The 21,604-nt window shown below is 65.6% G+C and overlaps 1 protein-coding gene across 1 annotated transcript; it reads left to right on the top strand.

The window, feature by feature from the left end:
• Window positions 1–2,897: 2,897 nt before the first annotated feature.
• Window positions 2,898–10,148, top strand: MRPL23 (mitochondrial ribosomal protein L23). Its single transcript, XM_037047813.1, has 5 exons — window positions 2,898–2,966; window positions 5,375–5,497; window positions 6,367–6,449; window positions 6,964–7,037; window positions 9,935–10,148. The coding sequence occupies exons 1-5, from the start codon at window positions 2,950–2,952 to the stop codon at window positions 10,103–10,105; spliced, it is 468 nt and encodes a 155-aa protein (XP_036903708.1). The 5' UTR covers window positions 2,898–2,949; the 3' UTR covers window positions 10,106–10,148.
• Window positions 10,149–21,604: the final 11,456 nt, after the last annotated feature.

Below are 21,604 nucleotides of genomic sequence, written 5' to 3'. Positions count from 1 at the left end.
GTCACAGGACCCCCGCCCAGAAGAGTGGCCGCGTGTGCGGGACCTCGGGGCACCGGGCGGGGATGCCAGATGACCCCCTTGGCAAAGTCTCTCCCCACGACCCTTCAGCGTCAACCTCCCTCCCTGGCCCCCCCAGTCCCTCTGCCCAGCGTTTCCCCACGAGAAAAGGAAGTGTTTGTCCTTGTAAAGACTTTCACACGGACGTAAACACTGGTTCGTTTTCAGTCGTCCCACGCTGGAAACAGCCCAAACGCCCCTCAGAGGGGCCCGGACAAACAAGCCGTGGTGCGTCCGTGCCGCGGAGGCCGGAGGAATGCAGGCCGAGGCACGCACAGCCCGGAGGAGCCTCACAATAGTCATTCTGGGGAAAGAAGCCAAACAAAAAGCATATACGATGCTTCCATTTATGGAAAACTCTACCAAATGCAAGCTGACCAGGTCACTGGTCAGGAGAAGAGGGAGGCCGGGAGGGAAGGGGGAAGGGACCACAAGCGGGGCTCTCGGGCACTCCTGGGTCAGGGCGGCAGCACTGTGCGCCCCAGCTGTGCGCGCTGTGCGTCCCCCACGTGTCCACTGGGCCGGCTGGGACGATGAAAAGGCAGATGATGAACCAGGAAAAGGTTCTGAGGTTGACATGACAAACAAGGGGGGCACATGAGGAATACACTGGACGTGCTGGGAATCCACCGGAAACGTTAACACTCTCACAGGTCTGCCAGGGTGGCCATAACCCAGTCCCACAGATGGCCTCTTGGACCAGAGACCCTCACGGTCCCTGTCCTGGGGGCTGGAGTCCGAGGCCAGCGGTCCCAGGGAGGGCTGGTCCCCCCGAGGCCTCTCTCCTGGGCGTGTGGACGGCCGTCCCCTCCCGGTGTCCCCCACAGCCATCCCTCTGTGAGTGTCTGCGTCCTGGTCTCCTGTTCTGATAAGAACACAGGTCCTGTCATTGAGAACCCACTCCAGTGACCTCACCAAGCAAGGCTGCATTAGGCCAGGCTTAACCCCCTGTTTAGGGCCCCCAACTCCAGAGTCACGTTCTGAGGCCCTAGGAGTCGGGGCTCCAGGAATGAATTGCAGGGGCACAACTGAGCCTAAAACAAGCCCTCACAGGGAAGAAATGAGCAAAAGACATAAATAGACAAGTCTCAGATTCAGAGACACAAAACACAACCAACACCGGTGACCGCGTTCGTATCAGGGTAAGTGAGACGCCAGGTTTTGTCCTGGGTTTCCAAAGGCCACTCACAGTGGCGATGGCCATCCATCCGTGTGCCAGGCCCTCTGAGAAGAAGCGCCTTGGGAAGCCAGGCCTGGGTGCTGGGCAGGGGCCAGGAAGAAGCGGCAGGGCCCCAGGTCCCAAAGGCGGGCGGATCCCGCAGGCCTTGGCGTGGACGTGAGTGGCAAGAGCTCCTCCAGTGTGGCCAGCAGATTTGGACCCGCTTCACTGTCCAGGTGACCTGGGCTCTGGGGGTGTAGCCTGTTTGGGGCTCCCAAAGGCACTGGGGCAAGGGGCTGGGAAGGGGCGAGCCTGCCACCCTCACCTGGGCTGCACTGCCTATGCCCCCTCTGCAGACCAACCACCGGTCACACACACGACCACCTGGCCTGCATCGAGCCTTTGAATCAGAAGGGAACCACCTCACCCCACTGCTTCGAGGCTGCCACCAGAGAAACAGAGATTCCCAGGCCACCCCCTGCCCTGCCAGCTGGCTTACTGCCTGAGCCCCCAGGACCAGAACACCAGGGCACCCACCGTAAAGAGAGGTCACTTCTGACCGAGACGGCAAGAACCTCGTTGTTTATCAGAGTTTCAAGTGTAGCTGGGCATCCTCTGTTTTATCTGGCAGCCCTTGGCCAGGGAAGACCTGCTGGAGAATTCAGGAGGGGCAAGCTGGGCCCCGGCACCAGGCGAGGGCCATTGGCACGAAGAAGGGAGCGTCAAGAGATGGCCGTGAGCTCCCCGGGCGCCGCTGCCTCGGGGCGGGGGCAGCAGGACCCTCCTCTGTGCTCAGAAATCCCAGGACTGGCGGGGAGGAACCAATTGGCGGGTCAGCAGAGGCCAGGCCTGAGTGTTGAGGGGCCTGCACTGTAGCAGGGCCCCCCAAAACCACTGCCCCTCAGCCTCACACAACTTGGAACCCAGTTTCTAGCAACCTCTCTGTGAGTGACACGGCACCTTCTGGTTAGAAGCTGGCCTTGGAGCCGGCGCTTTATAAGAAGGAGAGAGCCCGCCGGACCCCTGCCCCGGGCAGGTGCCAGGGGAGGCCCTCTGCGGCTCCACCCCTCTTTCCAGCCCCACTGCAGGCCCCCAGCACAGTGGCCCTTCTGACATGTCTCCTCCATCAGGTCTCCTCCACGGGGGCCTGGAGGCCAGCAGGGGACAGCTGTGCCCCCCCCACCTGACCCCAGTAGGCCAGTGCAGCCCACTCTCACCACCCAGCCCTGTCCTCTGCAGCACCCAAGTCCTAAAGGAGACCACCAGGCCATTCCCACCAGCAAACACACCAAGCGGGAGGCCTGCAGTTCCTGCCCCAAAGCTGGGCCCCTCGGAGGGTCACATGCCGGCCTCCCTGCAGGCTCCCCCACTCTCCTGGGGACAGCCACCAGGCCCCATCCCCAGTCTACAGGTCAGCCTGTTGCTTCTCTACAGCAGCTGCCTGGGGCCCTTCTCTCCCAGTGGCTGGCTTGACACTCCCTGTCAACGCTATCCCTGCTCTGTGGAGTGTGCTGCAGGTGCAGAAAGACACGGGCCAGCCCCAGGGGAGTGGGGGAACGGGGAGAGGCAGCTACAGGGACTCGGGCCTGGGCTCCTAGTCGGTGGGTGGGGCTCAGGTGTGGCGCTCTCTGGGCGCAGGGCGGGGCGCGCCCTCCGGACACCAGGGGGCGCTGTGCCAGAGGCTGCGCGGGCCGTGCACGCCGTTCCTTCTGCCGGAGGACCGGAAGCTGGCGATGGCGCGGAACGTGCTGTGAGTAGGGCGGCCTGCGCGGGGCGGGGCGACCCCGGTCACTGTCAAGGAGACGGGGACCGGGACCGGGGAGGGGGGCTGGGAAGACGGGCCGGCCTGCCGGAGCGCGGTCCGGGTCGGGCAGCCTACGCCGCCACCCCCGCGGCCACGTGTGCGAACCCATCCGGACGCTAGGCCGGGCCTGGGCCTGGCCGCGGGGCCCACCCTCCGCCCCGCGGTCCCCGCCCCCGAGGGCCCGCCCCGCCCGCGCGGCATTGGGGCGGGGCAGCGCCGCGCGCCACCAGCCCCTCCCCCGCACTGCCCAGCCGACCACCCTGGTTTTAAGCAGGGTTCAGATGGCTCCCTGAACAGAAGGCCTCGTGAATTCATGCATGAGTGAATTCGTGAATAAATGAATGAGTGGGTTTAAGGAGGGATCCGATGGCCCCCGAACAGAAGGCCTCGTGCCTGCTGCATGTGTGAATGTGTGAATAAGTGAGTGAGTGGGTTTAAGCAGGAATCCCATGGCCCCGTGAACAGAAGGCCTCGTGAGTTCATGCATGTTTGAAGCATGAGTAAATGAGTGAATGAATGCATACATGCATGTGTGCATGCCCTTCACCCTGGAGAGCAGACAGTGAGTGGTGCCCTCACTCCCCCTACTCCCCCACCCCTGGCACAGGCCTGGAAGCAGACTCCATAGCTGGGCCAGGATGTGGACATGGGGAGAGGGCTGCATGGGGCCCCGAGGAGGGGACACTGCTTTCTGCCACAGCCTGGAAGGGGTGGGGCCTCAAGGAATGGGAGCTCTGAGCCAGGCCCTGAAGGCCGCCCCTGAGGCTACCCTGGAGGCCAAGGACGTGCAGGCAGGAAGGGAACCAGGACAGGGGCCCAGCTGGAGTGCACGTGCTCCCTTGCTGGCCAGGGAGGCCCTGGAGGGGAGAGTTGCAGTGGAGCCATGAGGTGGGGTGAGGGAGAGGGTGGGATCCTGGATGAGTCACCCTCGGGGCCACAGGGCGGGAGGGCTGGTGGCAGCCAGCCAGCCTGTTGTTTGGAGGAGAGAGGAGAGATTCAGAGCTCTGCCTGTGAGATGTTAGGTCGAGGTGCTTGCGAAACGCCGCGGGAGCAGGCAGGGAGGCCAGGGGTGGGCCCCACGGGGGTGCTGGGCCTCCAGGAGGCCCAGGGAGCTGTGTTCTGGGGCCCAGCAGGAGAGCAGTTAGCAGCTCAGGCTGTTCCCGAGTTGGGGGTGGGGTGTCCCAGGCCTCAGGCAGGGGCCTGGGCTCAGCGTGGGGGCACGCTCTGCCCTGCTGGCCTCTGCCTCACCAGGACCCTCACGCTGGGCCTCTCTCCAGCAGAAGCTGAGCACAGCCCTCAGACCCCAGATGGCAGGGGGCGTCTGAGCTAGTGCCCCCACACTCCCACAGTGACACTTGGACCCCAGCCTTTGTCCCTTGCAGCAAGCACTGCCATTGGTCACGAGCCCCCTGGATGGGCAGGGTTAGCCTGAGCCCCCACAAGGGTAAAACCAGCAGGACCCTCACCCTTCAGACCCGCCTGCCTTCCCATCCCCTCGAAGTACCCAAGCCGACAAAGGCTGTGCTGCTAGGGCGGCCACCACAAGCTGCCTTGGTCACCCATGTGCCCCAGAGAGATGGTGCTCAGCCATTCAGTTCACACATTCCAACCCACACCATGCTCTGGGGGAGACCCCCTGTCCCTCCTCACCCTCCCCAGACGTGGGAGCAGAGAGCCGGTGTGGGATTTGGCCCCAGGGAGCCCTTTCCTCGGTGCCGGGTGCTGCCGATGGGTCACCAGGGACGGCCGAGTTCCACAGTGAGGCTCCCAACACCCACCTCCCACCAAGACCTGCTCTTGGACTCCCAGCCTGCCCACCCTGGGTGTTTTCAGGGTGAGCTGGGGTTGGTGAACTGCAAGCCTCATGTCCCCGGAGCTTCCTGTCCTGGTGGGGCTGGCGCTCTGCCTGTCCCACCTCACCCGGCACCAGGGAGTTGGTGGGTGACCTGTGCCAGCAGCGGGCCTGCCCCAAGCGGGCCCACTCCTGGAATGGCAACAGCCATGGTGGGGCCACGTGCCTGTGGGACAGCCACTTGGAGCAAAACACTTGTCTGTGCCTTTACCACCAGCCTGTTGGGGAACTTGGGAGCATGTCCTCTGTCGCCTTGGTTTACTTCTTGAATTGTTCACTGGCCCTTTCTGCAGGCTAGCCTCAGGGGTCACCAGCCCACCTCGACCAAAGACAGGGCCAGGGGGCTGGCCGCCCACTCGGGGCAGGGCCAGGTGGGCAAGCGCTGGGGCCATGGGGCGGCGGCCTGCAGAGTTGGCTGCTGTGCTTCTCGCCCCAGCTGACCGGGCGGCTGCCCACCAGGAGTGTTCTGGACACGGCGTGGACTCAAGTGTCTCCCTTACAGATACCCTCTCTACCAGCTGGGCAACCCCCAGCTGCGGGTGTTCCGCACCAACTTCTTCATTCAGCTGGTACGGCCCGGCTCGGCCCAGCCCGAGGACACTGTGCAGTTCCGGATCCCCATGGAGTGAGTCCGCAGTTGCCGCAGTGGGGGCGCCAGCCCCCTCCTGCCTCCCACCGCGGAGAGCCCTGCAACCGCCCGCCCGAGAGGCTCTGCAGATGTTGACAGAGGCCTGCTGTTTGCTGAGGCAGCCGCCCTCCGCCTGGGGAGGCTGGGTGGGGAGCCAGAGCCAGTTTCTTTCCCACCCTCCTGCAGAATCAAGTCACCGTGCCCCCCGCCCGCCAAGGCTGGGCCCAGTCCCCAGAGCTGCTGACACAGGGTCAGAGCCAGGGGCTCCTGCACCGGCCGGCGCTGGCCCCAGGGGCCCAGCCTCCCTGTCACCCTCACTGCAGGGCACTGCCCTGAACCCCAGGTGTGACTGCCCCAGTGCAGCCCAGGCTTGGCTTGCTCCGCGTGAGCCTGCAGGGGCAGGGGCAGGGGCAGGGGTGGCTGAGGGTCCGAGCTTCTGATGCATTTAAGGTGAAAAGGGAATAAGACCTAACCCAACAAATAGTCATTTTTCAGAAATGCTGGTTAGAACCATGCAATGGGGTGGTGGATGCGCACAGGGCTGCCCCAGGGCTTTGGACTCGGTTCGGCCCGGGCTCCCGGCAGCCAGGGGGCACTCGCAGACCGTGGCTTCCCTCGGGAGAGTCCCTGGAGCTTAGCCGCTTAGCCTCGAGCGTGGGCCAACGGGAGGACGATGGGACGGGCCTAGTCCAGGGAGCTGGGCTGGCCCTGCATTGCCCCCATGCCGCCTTGTGGCGGGGGGAGTGCTGGGTGGGGACCGGTCGCTGCCCCTCAGGGGTTGGTCCAGCGTGGCCATGGCCCGGCCCCCCCCAACCCTGGCTGCTTTTCACCAGCCTGGCTCACGGTCCCCGTCTTCCCCCCACCAGGATGACCAGGGTGGACCTGCGGAACTACCTCGAGCGCATCTACAGTGTGCCGGTGGCTGCCGTGCGGACCAGGGTGCAGCACGGTGGGTGCCAGACAGGGCTGCACTTGCCTCATGGGTGAAGCCCCCTCCCCCCCACACGCAAATGGCCGTGCCACTGACCCACGCTGTCCTCATGGCCCCTCTGTTAGCCTGGTTCTTGGCACAGGGAGAAACTGAGGCACGGTGCTCTGGTGACTTCTGGGGTCTCACTTCTGTGGGGGCAGAGCTGCAGGCTGGCCGCAGCTACTCTGGGCACTGCTGAAGTGCTCTCTCCCCCAGAGCCCATCCTTGGCCCTTCCCCATCACCCCGTCCATCTGAGGGTCTGCAGCCTGAGGCAAGGGGCAATGAGGGTGCCAGGCTGGCCAGAAAGGCAGTCCCCTGAGTTATCTCAACATAGGCAGGGGGGCGTGGGGGCTGCGGCTGGTCCCAGGCCCTGAGAGGACAGCCCGTGGACTGGAAGCAGCACCTTTGTGTGTGAGGAGTGGGCTCCTGCGACCAGCCAGCTCTCGCAGGCTTGTGTTTCTAGAAGTGAGTGAGGCGTCTCTCCCCCAACAGGCTCCGGCAGGAAGAGGGACCACAGGAACGTCCGGGTGAAGAAGCCGGACTACAAGGTGGCGTACGTGCAGCTGGTGAGTGCGCCCGGTCCGGCAGCAGCACCTTTGCCCGAGGCGGGGGACGGGTGTGTTTGCGCAGCCACCCCCCGCCTGGGGGCCCAGGGAGGCCTTGAGGGGCAGGATCCCAGCCCTGTGCTCTGTGCTAATCCACAGCCCGGCCCAGGAGGGGCTGGGGTTCAAAGCACAGTTAAGCCAGTGGGAGGAGACGGGCTGGGCACTTTGGAACTTCTTGGGGGCCACCCCCATCGAGTCTTTGAACTCTGACCATGCCGTGGGCAGAGCAGGCCCACCCAGGTCCGGGGATCTGGGTTCTGACAGAAACCAGGTCACGCTGAGCCTCTCAGGCCTCCCGCTCAGGAGGGCTGGCCCCGGACGGGTCCCAGGTGGGGAGTCGGTCCCGCTTCAGGGGCCATGTCACTGCTGGGGCCTCGGGCTGGCGGCTGGCTCCCACCCTCCACGTGGGCTGTGGCACCGTGGGCACTGCCTGCCCCTGTAGCTCCTGCCTGGCCCGGGGCTCCAGGAGCGGGGTCCAGCCACAGGAGCCTTCACTGAACAGGCCCAGAGCTGGGGACAGTTGGAAGCACCCTCACTCATCCCTCCCACTCTTCCACTGGGGCTCTCCCCACCCCAGCAGGATCTCTTCCCCAGTGGGGCCCGGGCTTCCCGGGGTCAGCCCTGCTCCCGTTCAAACCTGGGGGCTCCCTGGAACTGCCCTTCTCCTGTGTCGAACCCTGGGGGTTAGAAACCTGGGGGCTCGGGTGCGGCAGGCTCTCAGAGGAGCCGGGGCGGGCGGCCACTAGATGGCAGTAGCGCTGTGGCGAACCCTCCGCGCGCGCGGCCCCATTCGGGGCCTCCGGAGCAGTTTGTCAGGAGCTGCCTTGGAATGGCGGCTTCTCCAGGAAACAGCCACAGCTGCCGTCCTGAGGAGGGCCTGTGATTATCTGGCCTAGTGTGTGCTGCACGCCAAGTCAGCCAGCGCGGGGAGGGGGGGGGGCTCCACTGGCTGGTAGGACACCCATATCCTCCCTCTGGGCTGGGCTGCCCCCCCTCCCCGTTCACAGCAGGCGAGGGGCAGCCTGCGTGTCCACCTTCCCCACGAGGCCCTTTGCAGCAGAGCTGTGTCACTCGCGTTTTCCCTGATCCCCCCCCCAACTCAGGGAAACTGGACTGAGTGGCATGCGGACTCAGGCCTGCAGCTGCTGGCCACGAGGCGCAGGCCGCTGACCAGGGCACAGCCTGCTGCTGCAGTTACCTTTGTGACACCCCCCGCCCGCCCCAGGGCTCCTGCAAATGCTTGCCGGCCTGCAAACGGCCGGGAGGTTGGGCCTGAGCCCTCGGAAGGGGGTCGCTTCTCTATCACCGTCCTCTGCTGGCCTGTCCCGTTGAGTCCCCCTCGGGGCTTCTAAAAACAGCTAATTATGAAGCCCACAAAGGGTCCATCAGAAAGACAAATGCAGTCGCCAGATTTATTTGGAATTGGCTGCCGTGGAAAAGCCGTCCCACCCGTGGGAGACCTCCATTTTCTCTGAGGACCTGATGAGCCTCTCCTTGGGCCCAGGGCCCGCAGGGCAAACAGCGCTGCCCTGCCGCAGGGGCCCGGTGTTTACACAGTGCACAGGAATGAGGGGGCGCCTCGGGGCCGCAGGGGCGAGTCCCAGCAGACAGGGGCCTCAGGCTCCGGCCTTGCAGCGGGGCCCTGTCTTCACTTTTATGACATTTTTCTGCTTTTCTGTACTTTTCCGCTATCAGATTGCTCTTTGAGAGTTTTGTTTTTGAAAGCACAAGGTGAATTCTCTAGACAGGGGCCGCAGGGGCACCATAAACAGCCATCCCTGGTAGAAACAGAATTCCTTCCACCATTCCTCATGTTTTTCCCAAGCTGTTGCAAATTGCCATCTTCGTATTTATATTTAAAATGTCATTTGGGTTTCCCCCACCTCAGAAAACTAGCAGAATCACCTCGCTATATTAAACACAAACCCCCCGTTCTGGGCAGTCAGCCCTGCATGTAAACTATTGCCCTTTGGTATTTTAAAAAAGAAAAAAGGCGGTTTGAAACGTGTAAGATAATCCTCCCGCGGGCTGGCTACCGAGCACGCCGCGGCTGCTTCTCATCACCGCAGGCCTGTACCCGCGCCACGTGACCCGAAAGTGTAAACCTCACATTCTTGGGGGGCGCGCAGGCCGGGTCAGCTCGCTCTTGGCCGCCTGCCCACACCCACATCTCTTCACAGAACAGGGTCTGCAAGAACCAAGGACGCTTTCCTGATTTCACGGACCAGAGTGCCCCAGACCCCATGCCGCCCCCCATCTTCCCTGCTTGTCAGATGTCCTTTCCCACCGTGTCTAGGAGCTGGGGTCCTCCGTCCCCCGCACGGGGGTCCGGCTGGGGCAGGGGCACACTGAACCTTCAGTGAGACAGGAGTGCAACCCGCAAGGCCAGCCCTGGTGTGCAGACCACCTGGGCGTCGTCCAGCACCGGTCACGAGGGCTGTGTGCCGAGAGGGTGGGCTGGAACCCGGTAACGGCCCACGGGCACGCCGGGTGGGAAGGTTTCGGGGTGCCGCACGCACCCAGGTGGCGGGCCGTGTCTTCCTGAGCCCGTGGCCCCACTCCCCGGACTGCCCGCCCACACCCCTGAGGAGGCGCCGTGCGTGGGGTGTTGTCGCCAAGCGGCCTCCGCGGCCATGCTGCTGCTGGCAGGCCAGGGCTCCCGTCCCCGGGGGGCTCTCTCCAGGCAGGGATGGCGCTCAGGGACAGAGACCCATGTCCGTGCTCGGGGTGCCAGCCCTGGCAGACGGATCGGGGCCCGGGGGAGGTTCTGTCCACACCGCGGGGCAGCCCTCAGTGCCCACAGTGTCCTCCGTGGGTGGCGGGGCTGGCCGTGCTGGAGCGCTGCCTTCTCTCCGCAGGCTCACGGACAGACCTTCACGTTCCCCGATCTCTTTCCTGAGAAAAAGCCGAGCCCTGAAGACCAAGGAGGCCCTGTTGAGGACAGAGTCCAGGAGCTGCTGGGGGAGCCACAGAAGGGGCAGAGTGGTGGCCCCCGGCGCGGGGGCGTCCCGGACTGGTTTGGCTTGTGACGGGCTGACATCTTCAGTAAAAGTGCCCCTTGTGAACAGAGAACCAAATGGTTCTGTCCCTCTGTCCTCGAAGCTGCGCCAAGGCCTGGCCTGCACACACCGTGCCGCGTGCGAGCACGCACACCCCAGCCCAAGGCAGCACACCCAGAGGCCTGCTCCAGGCATGGTGAGGGGGGTTGGCTGGAGTCACACTGGCCCGGAGCCCTCTGGGCCGAGGCTCCGGTTCTTCGTGACTGGTGGGTTTTGAGTGGGCAGGGGCCGTGGAGGGACCCAGGGAGGTGCTGTGTAGGAGACAGGGAGTCAGGGCAGGGCTCTGGGGCTGCCGGAGGGAGGCAGCCCCAGAGCGGAACTTCGGCTCACAGCCAGTGGGGTGTGACAGGCCACGGCGTCCAGGTGGCCAGTCCCATGCATCTCAGGTTCCACAGCCCTACTCATCCGAGCTGTGCCCTGAGAGCCCCACCGGCAGCCTGGCTGCTCGGCGCTCCCCGGACAGCGAAGGAAAAGCATGGGGTGGGAGCCGGGACTGTGAGCGCCTCTGTTGGGAGTGGGGGCTGCCGAGAAGCAGGTTGGCCGGAGGCCTGCGCGGCAGGCGCGAGTCCTGCCGGGGTCCGGGCCCTGCTCTTCCTTGGAGGCTGGCTGGGCCACCCCCCTCCGCCCAAGGGACACCTGGACAGGATGCTGGCGCCAGGCACCCCTCCGCCTGCAGGGTGATGGGTGGGTGGAGCGGGCTTCGCTCTTCAGTGTTGATTTAAAGTGACGGGACGGTCCGGAAGCAGACTGGAGGCCGCAGCCACGGTATTTTCCTTAGAGAAATAATTCATGGGGCCCTGCAGCCCTGAGGACCCCAACTCAAGGCCGGGGGGAGGAATCTCACCCTTCACCGGCTGCCCTTCCAGCCCAGCTGCCCCTGCTCGGCTCCGCCCATGGGAAGCCTTGGCTTGCCCTGAACCCCCCTGCTGTACTCAGGGCCCCCAAGGCCTGGGCCCCCAGCCTCAGAGCCCTTTGCCTCCCCCGTGCCCCAGGGCCAGCAGAGCCCCTATGTGAAATGTTAGGGTCCAGGCAGGGCAGTGAGGGGAGGGAATGCAGGGGTGGGGGGTGGCTGCAAGAATCCAGGAGGTGAGGCTTCATTGGGGTTGCTCCCAGGGGTGCAACGCTTTGAGAAGGGGCTGGCTAGTTGCCCTGTGCCCACCCAGGCTCCCAGCTCAGGGAGGGAGCCTACCTTTGTGGGGTGTCCTTCCAAGGGCCCAGAGAGGGGCCCTGAGGTGATGGGCCCCTGGGCTCCCTGTCCCCCCTGGGTGCTTCCTGCTGGGAGCTGGGGGGCAGCCCCAGCTGAGGGGTAGAGGAGAGCCCACAGCTCACGCTGCAGCTGCGCCCCTACCCCTTGTCCCTTGGTCGTACTTTGGGAGTCTGTTTACTTTGCAGGAGTGTTGAGACCCAGGCGGGAGGGCAGAGGCCTGATGGGGAAGGGCTGTGGGGGCTGGGCCGGCCGCCTGTCCGCCCTGGGGCCAGAGCCCATGGGCCTCACTCCTCTGGCCTGAAGCCATGGCCCACAGAGACGCACCCCAGACCCCCAGACTCCCAGTGACCGAGGACATGGGCGAGTGGGCAGGAAGTCGGCCCCGTGGACCGGAGAACCCAGCGGCCTGTCCCTGGGAGCTGGGGACAGGGGTCAGGCTGGGCGGGCGGGGGTCCGAGGGGCTGCCAGTGAGGTGCTGGGTGGTGCTGGCCCCCTGCCACCAGGACCGTGGCCATCCCGCCTGAGACTGTGCCCCTGGCATCTGGTTGCAGGGAGGCGAGGGTCTCAGCCGTCCACCGCAGGATGGCTGGCGAGGATAGGCCCGCCCCCTTCAGTGGCTTTGTTGAGCAGAGCCCACACCCGTGGCCCCCGGTCTAAAGTGCAACTCCACCGCCACCACGGTCCTGGGACGGTGTCACGCTGGCTTGCGCCCAGCCACCTGCAACCTGCTGTGGTCTTTGGGCGCTGTGTGTCTTGTTGACGTGGGGGACACACAGGTGGCCTGCAGTGACTGGCTCCTCTCGCTCAGCCCAGCACTCTCCGGAGCCATCCCCGTCTCCAGGAGTGGGGTCTCCGCAGTATGTACTCGGCCGAGGCCCTGCGGCCGCAGAGGGGGTGGGCTGCTCCCCCTCGGGGACCTCTGTGCTCCGAGCAGCCTGCGTGGAAGGGGCTCGCCAAGCCCCTCAAGTCCTCAAGGCTGCAGAGGGATGGGGCTGTGTCCGCAGACAGTCCCCGTTGCTGAGGGTGCTGGAGGGCACCCTGTCGGTCCCTCAGAGACCCCCCCCTGGGGCGGGAGCTGGAGGTGCGGGGGTGGGGGCTGCTCTGAGGCCCTCCCTCCCCTGAAGGGACACTGCCCTCACCCTCAGAAACCATCCGCCCGATGTGGTTGGGGACCTTGGGCTGACTCTCAAATCTCAGTGGGTGTGGGTGCCTGTCCCATCTTTGCGACTGACCCAAAGTCCCTCCGGGGTGCAGAGCCCACCCTTGGAGCCATGCCAGGACCCTGTCTGTGGCAGATGGTGGGCCCTGCACCTCCACTGTGCATGGGTGGGGGCACCCACATGGCGGGGATGCCCCTCCATTCCCACTAGCCAGTGTTCTGCTCCCCCAGCCTCCAGGGCACCTTGGCTACCTGGGCAAAGGGGCGCGGGCCCAGCCTCCATGCCAGGAAAATCTCTCCAGGCCCACACCCAGCTCAGCCAAGCAAGCTGCACCCCACAGGACTCAGCCTTGGACACCCTGAGACACCCGTGGGGACACCAGGGCCGCCGGCCTTGGGAGCAGCTGGCCTGGGACCGCTCCCCGCATGGCCCGGCAGGCGACCTGCACAGCATCTGCGGTTACTCCTTCCCGCTGAGATCATCCCCAGCGCCAATCCCCCCAAATCACTTCATTATTTCTTTGTAAATAGGGCTTTTCCTGGTCAAAATAATCAGCGTTTTTCTGCTGCTCCCACATCTGGCTTTGATTGGCCCCAGCCTCATGGGGCGGATGCTGGAGCCCTGACGTCACGAGGAGGGGAGCGGGACCAGCCTGCCTCCCTCCCCACACCGGGCCAGGCCCGGGGGGTTGGGGGCCACCCTCCCGGCACACAGCTGCAGTCTGCCCACCCAGCTCTGAGGGTCCTGGTTCGGCCTTGAATGGGGGCCCGGGGGATGCCCCTTCCACAGGGGTCTCGCGGGTCCACGTGGCAGGCCTTCTGCTCCTGGTAGCTCCAGGTCACTTCCTCTGCCCGTCCCTCCCCAGCTTTGTCATCCTGGCCCTGCTGCACAGTCAGTCACACGACGAAGGTCCCGTCTGGGTTCCCAGCTGACGGGTCCCAGGTCACCCAGCACCTCCGCTCTGGGAGGCTGGAGGAGAAATGGCCCGTCCCAGGTTCCTACAGGAACCCCACCCGCCTGTCCGCCCTTTCTCCCTGTGTGGGCACCGCTCTGGGGCCTCCCGAAAGTGTCCCTGACGCAGCACCACGGAGGGGGCTGCCCCACGGGCTGTCCTGTGGGTGCCGCTCGGCCCCTCTTCTCCAACCCACTTCCCCGGACGGCCGTCACCTCGGCCTGCAGGCCTCACCCCGTGTCCCGGTGCCGGGGCCGGCGTGGGCAGTGAAAGGGGCATTGTGGGGGCGCACTGCCAATCTGGGCGACCACAAAAGTGCTCGAACGCCCTCAGAGTTGACACACAGTGTCCGTGGGACGACCCCCGCAGGCAAGTCCCCCCCGCCCCGTCGCCCATGTGTGGCCGTGGAGTCAGGGACCCTGGGCCGTCCACCATGCCATCCCTCCTCCAGCCCCGAGACATTTGGTGTGGTGCTGGGGACACCTGGAGGCCCGCCCCTGAGCTGGCTACTCAGCCCGGGTGGCTGCTGTGGCCCCGGGGACGGACTGGTTGCAGACCTGGGTGGCCAGCCTGGACAGGGGCAGCGGGGAAACCTTGAGAAGACTCTGCAAAGTATGGCTGGCCACCAAGAGGGTCTGGGCCTCAAAGGTTTCTGGGTGGCGCTTCCAGGGTAGGGGGCAGGCGCTCGTGGAGGACCCCCCAGCAGCCCTCACCTCGCAGCTGCAGGAGGCCCCCACCCCACCAGCTGGGGGAGGGGCCTCCCAGGAGCCTCTGCGGCAGGCTCAGGGCGGGGTGAAGAGCCCCTTAAACAGAACAAGGTGCTGGGCTCTCATACCTCCACTTTACGAAGTGTTTGGAATTCCGGCGGCCCAAACAGCTGGGTGTTCCTTGCCAGGTTCTCCCCGGGACTTCACTCACCGGCGGCCAGGGCCCTAAATAATTCTTATAAAAGCCACGTCAGCCCCAAACTGTGTGATGTCTGATTTGCAGCAGTAATAAAACCCCATGCCGGCTGCCAGAGTGGGGGAAGTAGGGGCTGGCACGCGTGTGTGTGTGTGCACATGTGTGCATGTGTGTGAGGAAGGGAGCCGGGCTGCACCCCGGAGCTTCCCCCTCCACCCCACACCCCACTCTGTGCTGTGCTCACTCAGGCTGCTGCTGGGGGTGCCTCAGGCCTTGTGTGGCTGGACAACCTGGGGAAGTGGCCCTGCGGGCTGGGGACCAGCAGCTGCTGCCCGGCACAACGGCCCAGCCTCAGCACTTAGAGAAGGCGAGGGTGCCCGGGGGAGAGGCGTCCCAGCTCCCCGTCCCAGGCAGCCTCGGCCACACTAAGAGAGCCAGTCTCTCAAGCCAAGGGCCAGGGCGCGGGCAGGCCCACTGGCCCTCACAGCCGGCTGCGGCCCGTGTGTCCCCCCAGGCAGCCTGGCCTGGCCATGTCCTGCCCAGAACGTGGCAGAGAATGTCCCCTTGCGCCCTGGCTGGAAGCAGAGCACACAGCACCCCGCTTGGGGCTGCGGCTGGGCTGGCGCATACAGGTACTCTTCCCTGCGTGGGCTGGGGACCTGAGTGGGGCAATGGTGCTGGCTCCTCGGAGGGGCGGGTCACTACAGGCCAGATAGAAGGCCCAGAAACCCCGCATCGGGGAGGCCAGCCAGCACAGGTGGGCACGGGGGTGCACCCTGCAGCCTCCCAAAGGGGCCCTGTGTTTTTGGCAGCCAGGACGCTGGCCTGGGGCAGGCCGTCGGGACCTCGGAGGAGAGGGGCCTGTGTGAGGGCTGAGGGTGCTGTGCGCAGCCGAGTGCGAGCTGGGGTGCAGGCGGGTGGCCTTGTGGCTGTGAGCTGCCGGCGGCGGCTGCAGCCTTAACTTTGTTTTCTGAAATGTGGGGACGATAATGCAGGTCGGGGAGGAGATGGTTCCTGCTGGTGGGGGCGCCCATCCCGCAGGGGCTGACCCTGGGGCTTGCCCCCACCCCTCCACCCAGAGACCTTGGGCTCCTGATACCCAGCCCAGCCCGCCTGTCCCCACAGATGTGTCTCAGTGTAGTGCAAGGCCCGGAGCTCCCGTTGACTCGGTCTCTGTCCCTGGGGCTGTCGGTCACCATGCCCTACCCCTGTGCGGCCTGTCAGGCCCTGTGTCCCTGCCGGGTGTGGCACTGGACGGTCTGTGGGGCCAAGTGCACAAGGCGGGTCCTCTGGAGGCCCTGGTCCCCTGTGCTCCAGGGTGGGAAGGATCGCGGCACGTCCACCCCAGCGCGAGCTGGTCTAGGCTCGTGCGGGGCGGGCCACCCCGCCAGAGCATCCCCCTTGGTCCAGGCCCCAGGTGGCCCCAGATCGGGCCACCCCCATCCGCCCTGCTGGCAAAGGAGAGAAACGTCCATCCACGCTGGTCCCTGGTCCCTGGGGGACAGTGGTGAGACCACCGAGGTTCTTGTCATCCCTTGGCCACCCCGGTGCGTGGCCCTTTCTATGGCTCCCGCTCCTGAGTCAGCTGCACTCAGACTCACCCTCAGAGAGCACCCAGCCCCCCACCAGCCCCAGCCCGGCCCCGCTGCCCTGCTGCTCCCTGGCACCTGGGATGCCCCTGTTCCCCTCCATTATTGGGGGGTACCAGCCAGGTCCCTAATGCCCTGGTTTTCTGCCCTTTCAAAAAGAGAAGTCCCACTGTCACCCGATCTGTTCCTCATTCATGCCCCCTCCATCCCTGGAGGCCTGGCTAGGGTGCAGACCTGGAGTTGGGGGCGCACCCTTCAGGGTCTGAGTTCATGACTCCCTCCCCGCCCAGCAACTTGTGGGCGGCCCCAGGGTGCTCCTGGGCTCCCAGGAGAAGGATGCGCAGGACGGGGTTGCCAGCGTCCCGTCTGCCAGGCTCAGCCTTGGGGCCCCTGCCCAGGGGCAGGAGTGGCTGCCAGTGAGGGGAGCACCACTCAGGACTTCAGCTCCCAGGTTCCAGGACCAGCTGAGCCCTCCCCGGGCTCTTGGGGTGGCCTGGCATGTGACCACACTGCACTTGTCCCTGTGGCCCCAGAATGAGGCAGTACACATTCCAGAAGGTGCCTCCTAAAAATAAAACCTGGTGGGAAGTGTCGACCGGTCCTGAAGGAGCCCCAGTGGGGTGAGGGGCAGCTTGGGCTCTGGTCCTGGCCGGTCCACACCTTCCTGTCCCCACCCCTTACCCCAGCTAAATCCCCTTGGCTGGTACAACATGGGAAAACCATGTGTCCCTTCAGGGCTCAGGGGAGTGAGGGGGTCGACAGCTGCCCAGAGAGAGTGTGGAGGGGCCCCAGGAATGCCCTCCATCTGAAGCTATCGAGTTGCCTGCTAGATGCCGGAGCCCCCCCTCGTCCCCCGACTCTTGCAGAAACCGAAATAGCCTCGGGAGGTAGAACGCAGCTGTCCCTGTCCGTCAACGTGACCCGGCCAGGGCAGCAATTTGCTGAGCTCTCTGACTTCCCCAGGTCAGGGGGGCCGCCAGCCCCTCAAACCCCCCTGGGAGAGGACCCGGCCAGGGCCACATGGGCGGTTCCAAGCCCTTCCTGTGCCCGGCTGTGGCTCCTCTGCCTACCCACCCGGGGTTCTCCTCCCGGCCCGAAGCCCCCAACAGATGGGGGTGCTGCTGTGTGTCCTGAGCTGTAGGGCGGGACCCTGGGACAGTTGGGGGACCAAGGCCACAGAGTGTGGGGTGAAGAACAGGGAGTGTGGTTTCGGGGACCAGGCAGGAAGCAGGGCCGCTCGGAAAACCTCTGAGAGCCCCTAGAAAGGACCACAGGAGGACAGGGTAGCCGTGTGGGCAGGTCGGCGGCAGTCTGGTCCAGTGAGGCCCGCAGGCAGGGGTGGGGGCAGGCGCCCGCCAGGCGCGCTCAGCCTGACGTGCTGGGACACATGCTTGCCCATGGGGTCACAGAGCATTCCTGCTGGGGCCCGGGGGCCCGGGGCTGAGGTGAGAGTCCTAGGAGGGAGCTGGGGGCCATCTGGGCGGGGGCACAGCACGGTTAGTCACCTCTGAGGCATGGCTCCCCCCGCCCCCCACCCCGCCGCACCCATAGCGTTGCTACGGCAGCACCGGGATGGGCCAGCAAACAGCCCACAACAGAGTGGCCCCCTGACTCCTGGTCCACCTCTCGGCCTCACTGCAGCCCAGGACACCCCTCAACGGCACATGCACGCAGGGTGCCAGCAGGGGTGAGGTGGCCTGCACCCCCTCCCCATCAGGGCCCCCCAGGATGTTGGGGTTCAGCAAGAGACAGTCTCCACCACTGTCAAGCGAGACCTTGGGGCTCTGGGTCACTCGTGCACTGGGCAGGGGCCCCCCGGGGGTCCCTGTCCCCTTCTGTTAAAATGGGGACACAGTAGCCATGGCTCCTCTCGTCCCTCAGGACACTGGGGTTCCAGACCGGTCAGAGCTGGGCCGGTCAGGTTGAAGCCCCAGGTGGTGGCCGCCTGACGGGGGCAGCAGCATCGCACAGTGAGACCGCAGGCGGCCCTGGCCCCGCCCCCAAGCCAGGCCCCTTCTCTGCACCAGCACCTGCTCACTGGCCTCCCTCCCAGGAAACAGACCCAGAAATCAGGGTCTGGCACCCACAGGCCCAAGGGGCATCCTACTGGCTGTACCAGGGTGCCTGAGCAGTGACCCCAAGAAGGGGCGGCCCGGGGTGTGGGGGTCTGGCCATTCTCTGAGGGCTGAGGCCAGGGCTTTGTTTCAGTTGGGGACTCTTGGGGACCAACTCCAAGGGTTGACAGAGAAGTTTTGTCTGCGTCACCAAGGGAGAAACTGAGGCCAGTGTGACCGGGGCCTCTGCTCACCTCTCCACACCCCAGGCTGGAGCCTGGGCCGACCAGGACAGCTCTGAACCCCCGACCCCCACACCCAGACTCAATCCCCGTAACAGACTGCTACCGAGGACCCGGGGCTGGGGCCTTGCACAGGAAACTGTGTCCCCTGAGGGAAGTGGGGCATGTCCCTAAGGGTAGTGCTGCGGGCCAGGAGGGAGCCAGACGCTGCTCGGAAAGGTCAGGTGTCCCAGCCACCCTTTCCTGCTCAGCAGTTGGCCAGGAGCCACGGGGCCTGAATGGGGCCTGAGGGAAAGGTCTTGGGAGTCTCACAGACACCTGGACCTGCCTGGCGGCAGGAATGTCCAGGCCCAGCCGTCGGGACCAGCTCACCCCTGAGGGCAGGCAGGAGACAAGTTCCAGCCAGTGCACGGTGCGGACGTGCGTTCCCACTCGGACAGCTGCCCCCTGAGGCAGTTTCGAGGCTGCGGGGCCTGGTCTCCGGCGCTGGCCCGGAGGCCCCCAGCCCTGCTGGCCCCACCAGCCCAGGAAGCAGGGGGGGGCCTGTGTTTTTTCTCTGGGAAGAAGGTGACTATTTTCTGACATTGTTTTCATGCCAAAGTTTCAACATGTACTTTGAAAAAAAAAATTTTTTTTTTTCAAAAAACACCTGGAGGGGAGGAACGAGAAGGGCGTTAGGCCTGTTAACATCAGATTTTGAACTTGGGGACAGGAGGGACCCCCTCCCACACCCACTCCAAGTATGTGCTTGTGGGTTATGGATTCCAGCCACGTGAGCCTCCTGCCTGGGCTCAGCTCCGGCAGGACCCCCTCCAGCCCCCCAAATCCTGCTGGCAGCCTTACCCCTCGGCCCCACAAGAGTGGGGGCCCGGGGCGGTCCTCCCCTCCTCGAGGGGCCCTGGCTGGGGGACCGCTCCTGCCCCAGGTGGTCCTGGGGCCCAGATGCTGTGCCCTCGGCGGGAAGCGGTCACTGAAAGGGCCTGGCTGACGGGTCCTTGGGTAATTGAAGGGGCCCACTTGGAAAATTCAGTCTTGAGCCTGCCTGTTGGGTCATTTTGATTTGGGGATTTCCAAACATCGGGGCCACAAGAGGTCACCCGGCTGACCCAGGCCTGCCTCATTATGTCACAGCCAGATGGCCGTGACACCTGATGGAATCCAGAAGGCCCCTGAGTGGGCAGGCCGGAGGTGGGGCTGCTGGAGGCAGGGGGCTGCACGCTGCGGTTCTGCTCGCCCACCCACCCACCAGCTGGGCAAGACCGGACCTGCCCTCGTCCCTGGCTGCGCAGCGCGCTCACCTGGGCCTCGCACCCCAAACCCAGCCCAGCCCAGGGTCCTCTTGACTGTGTTCCACATGAGGGCCCCGCCAACATAGCCCAGCCTCACCCCCCAAACATCCTGGGGTGGGGGCGGGCCTCAGCACAGCCCCCCACAGCTCCTCTTCAGCCCCCTGTCCCCAGAAGGTGGGGCAGGCTCCCCACAGGCCCTGGTCCCGTCTGGCCCTCTGCGGCCTCTTCCAGACCCGGGGGGCCTTCTCCGCTGGTCCCCTCTCAGCACACCCCACCTTCCCCAGGTCATCGTTAGACTCAGGCCCGAGATCCCTTCCCTGGGTGACCTCCACGGGGCCCCACACGAGGCTGGCACACAAAAGGCATCACACTGTGGTTTAGCTCTCGGTCCCCACACCAGGTTTCAGAACCAGCCAGCCTGCCTCGGGCCCTCCCAGTCCCTGCCCCTCCGCTCTCGGGACCCCTGGCAGAGCCTGGCCTGATCATCCTGGCCTCAGGGCTGGCTCTTCCTTCCTCGTCCAGCACCCTGGCACAGCCCGCTCACACCCTCCCCTCGCACCCCTCGAGAGTGACTGGCTGGGGCGAGGCCAGCGGGGAATACCCAGGCTCTCCCTGCTGCCCACCGCCCTCCCGGGCAGGCTCCCCAGACACCTCTCTCCGCAGCCTCGGGCCACCAAGGACGTCCAGTGTGGCCTTCCTCCGTGGGGAGAACTGGGGACAGAGGAAGAAATGCAGGGGGCGGGGGCTCCTGTGTAGTGTGGGAGCTGGACCAGGGCGCAGGGGCGCACACAGGCGACATCTGCCCTCTGCCCCTTGAGGCTGGCAGCCCAGCTTTGAGTGTCCCGGCAAGCCCGTCCTGGGCAGCTCAATGGCAGATTGAGTGGCTCCGGTGCCCGGAAATGGGAGACGGGTCAGCAGTGCCCAGGGCCAGCCAGCGAGCTCCTTCTTGCTCCCTCCGGACCTGGCCGCAGGCTCAGCAGGCCAGCACTTCCTGCAAACCCCATGGAGCCGGGCCGGCGGTGCCCGGTGCAGTTCCGTGGGCCCCTCGCCCCGGTACAGACCCCTTGCCATCCTGCTGTACCCCCAGGCTCCTCCTCTCGGGTCTCTCATCCCTCTCAGCCCTCCATGCCCTGTAGGAAGCAGAGCAGCCAGGGTGCCCTCTCCTCCCCTCCTGCCTGGGCCTGGTGCCTCATCCACCATGCACACCGGCACCCACTGCAGAGAGGGGGACACCCCAGATCCGCCTGCAGCCCGGTGGGCAGCCCGGCCCCAGAGCGCTGGCTGCAGACGACAGGCCAGCTCTTCCCTTGGGATGGGACCCTGTCCAAGAGAGGCCTGGGCCACCCAGCCAGTCGCTGAGTTGCTCCTGGACACCCAGTCCGACCGCGCTTCCATGGGCCCCGTGTCCAGTCCCACTGGGCTTCCCAGAGGCCTGGCTGAGGTTGCAAGATGGCCCCAAGGGCCACCGTGGGGACCCCGTATTCACACAGTCAGGTACAGCAGCACGCATGCGGGGCCAAGCCCAAGCCAAGTCCTCGCTCGATCTGCCCGCAGCCGCCAGCATACGGGGCGCTGTTTCAGGCCAGGACGCTCGCTCCGGCGCCGGCGGGGAAGCCCCGGCCTGAGGTGGCCCTGCCCGGCTGCAAGGGCGAGGCCACCCCAAGACGCACGCTCCCGGCAGAGACTCCCGCTGCCCCGGGCCGGGCCACCCACCCACACGGCCACCCAGATGGCCACCCACAGGGCCACCCACACGGCCACTTCCCCGAGCCTCCCTGGGAGGCAGCCAGCAGCATCCGGGCCACGGCGCAGGAGCCTGCGTTCCTGCCGTCCCTCTCGCCTTGTGGAGATGGGACCAGGAAGGAGGCAGAAGGTTCTGGGAGGCGGAGCCAGGGAGAGGGTACGCAGGTGAGGGGGCTTTGGAAGGGCGGGGTGTCTCAGGCGACTGGTTGGGACCTTGGGGAAGGGGACACATCACAAGAGTGGAAATGAGAGGGCTCGGGGGAGTGGGACCTTCGCCACAGGGGCCATGGCCAGAGCGGGGGGCCGGACGTGGGCTGGACAGAGAGAGGG

The sequence above is a fragment of the Sturnira hondurensis genome, unplaced genomic scaffold (genome assembly GCF_014824575.4).
Source record: "Sturnira hondurensis isolate 20B ecotype Veracruz unplaced genomic scaffold, ASM1482457v3 Scaffold0006383, whole genome shotgun sequence".
Taxonomy (NCBI): Eukaryota; Metazoa; Chordata; class Mammalia; order Chiroptera; family Phyllostomidae; genus Sturnira; species Sturnira hondurensis.
Note: the sequence above shows the minus strand (reverse complement) of the source record. Positions and strands in the feature narration are given on the sequence as shown.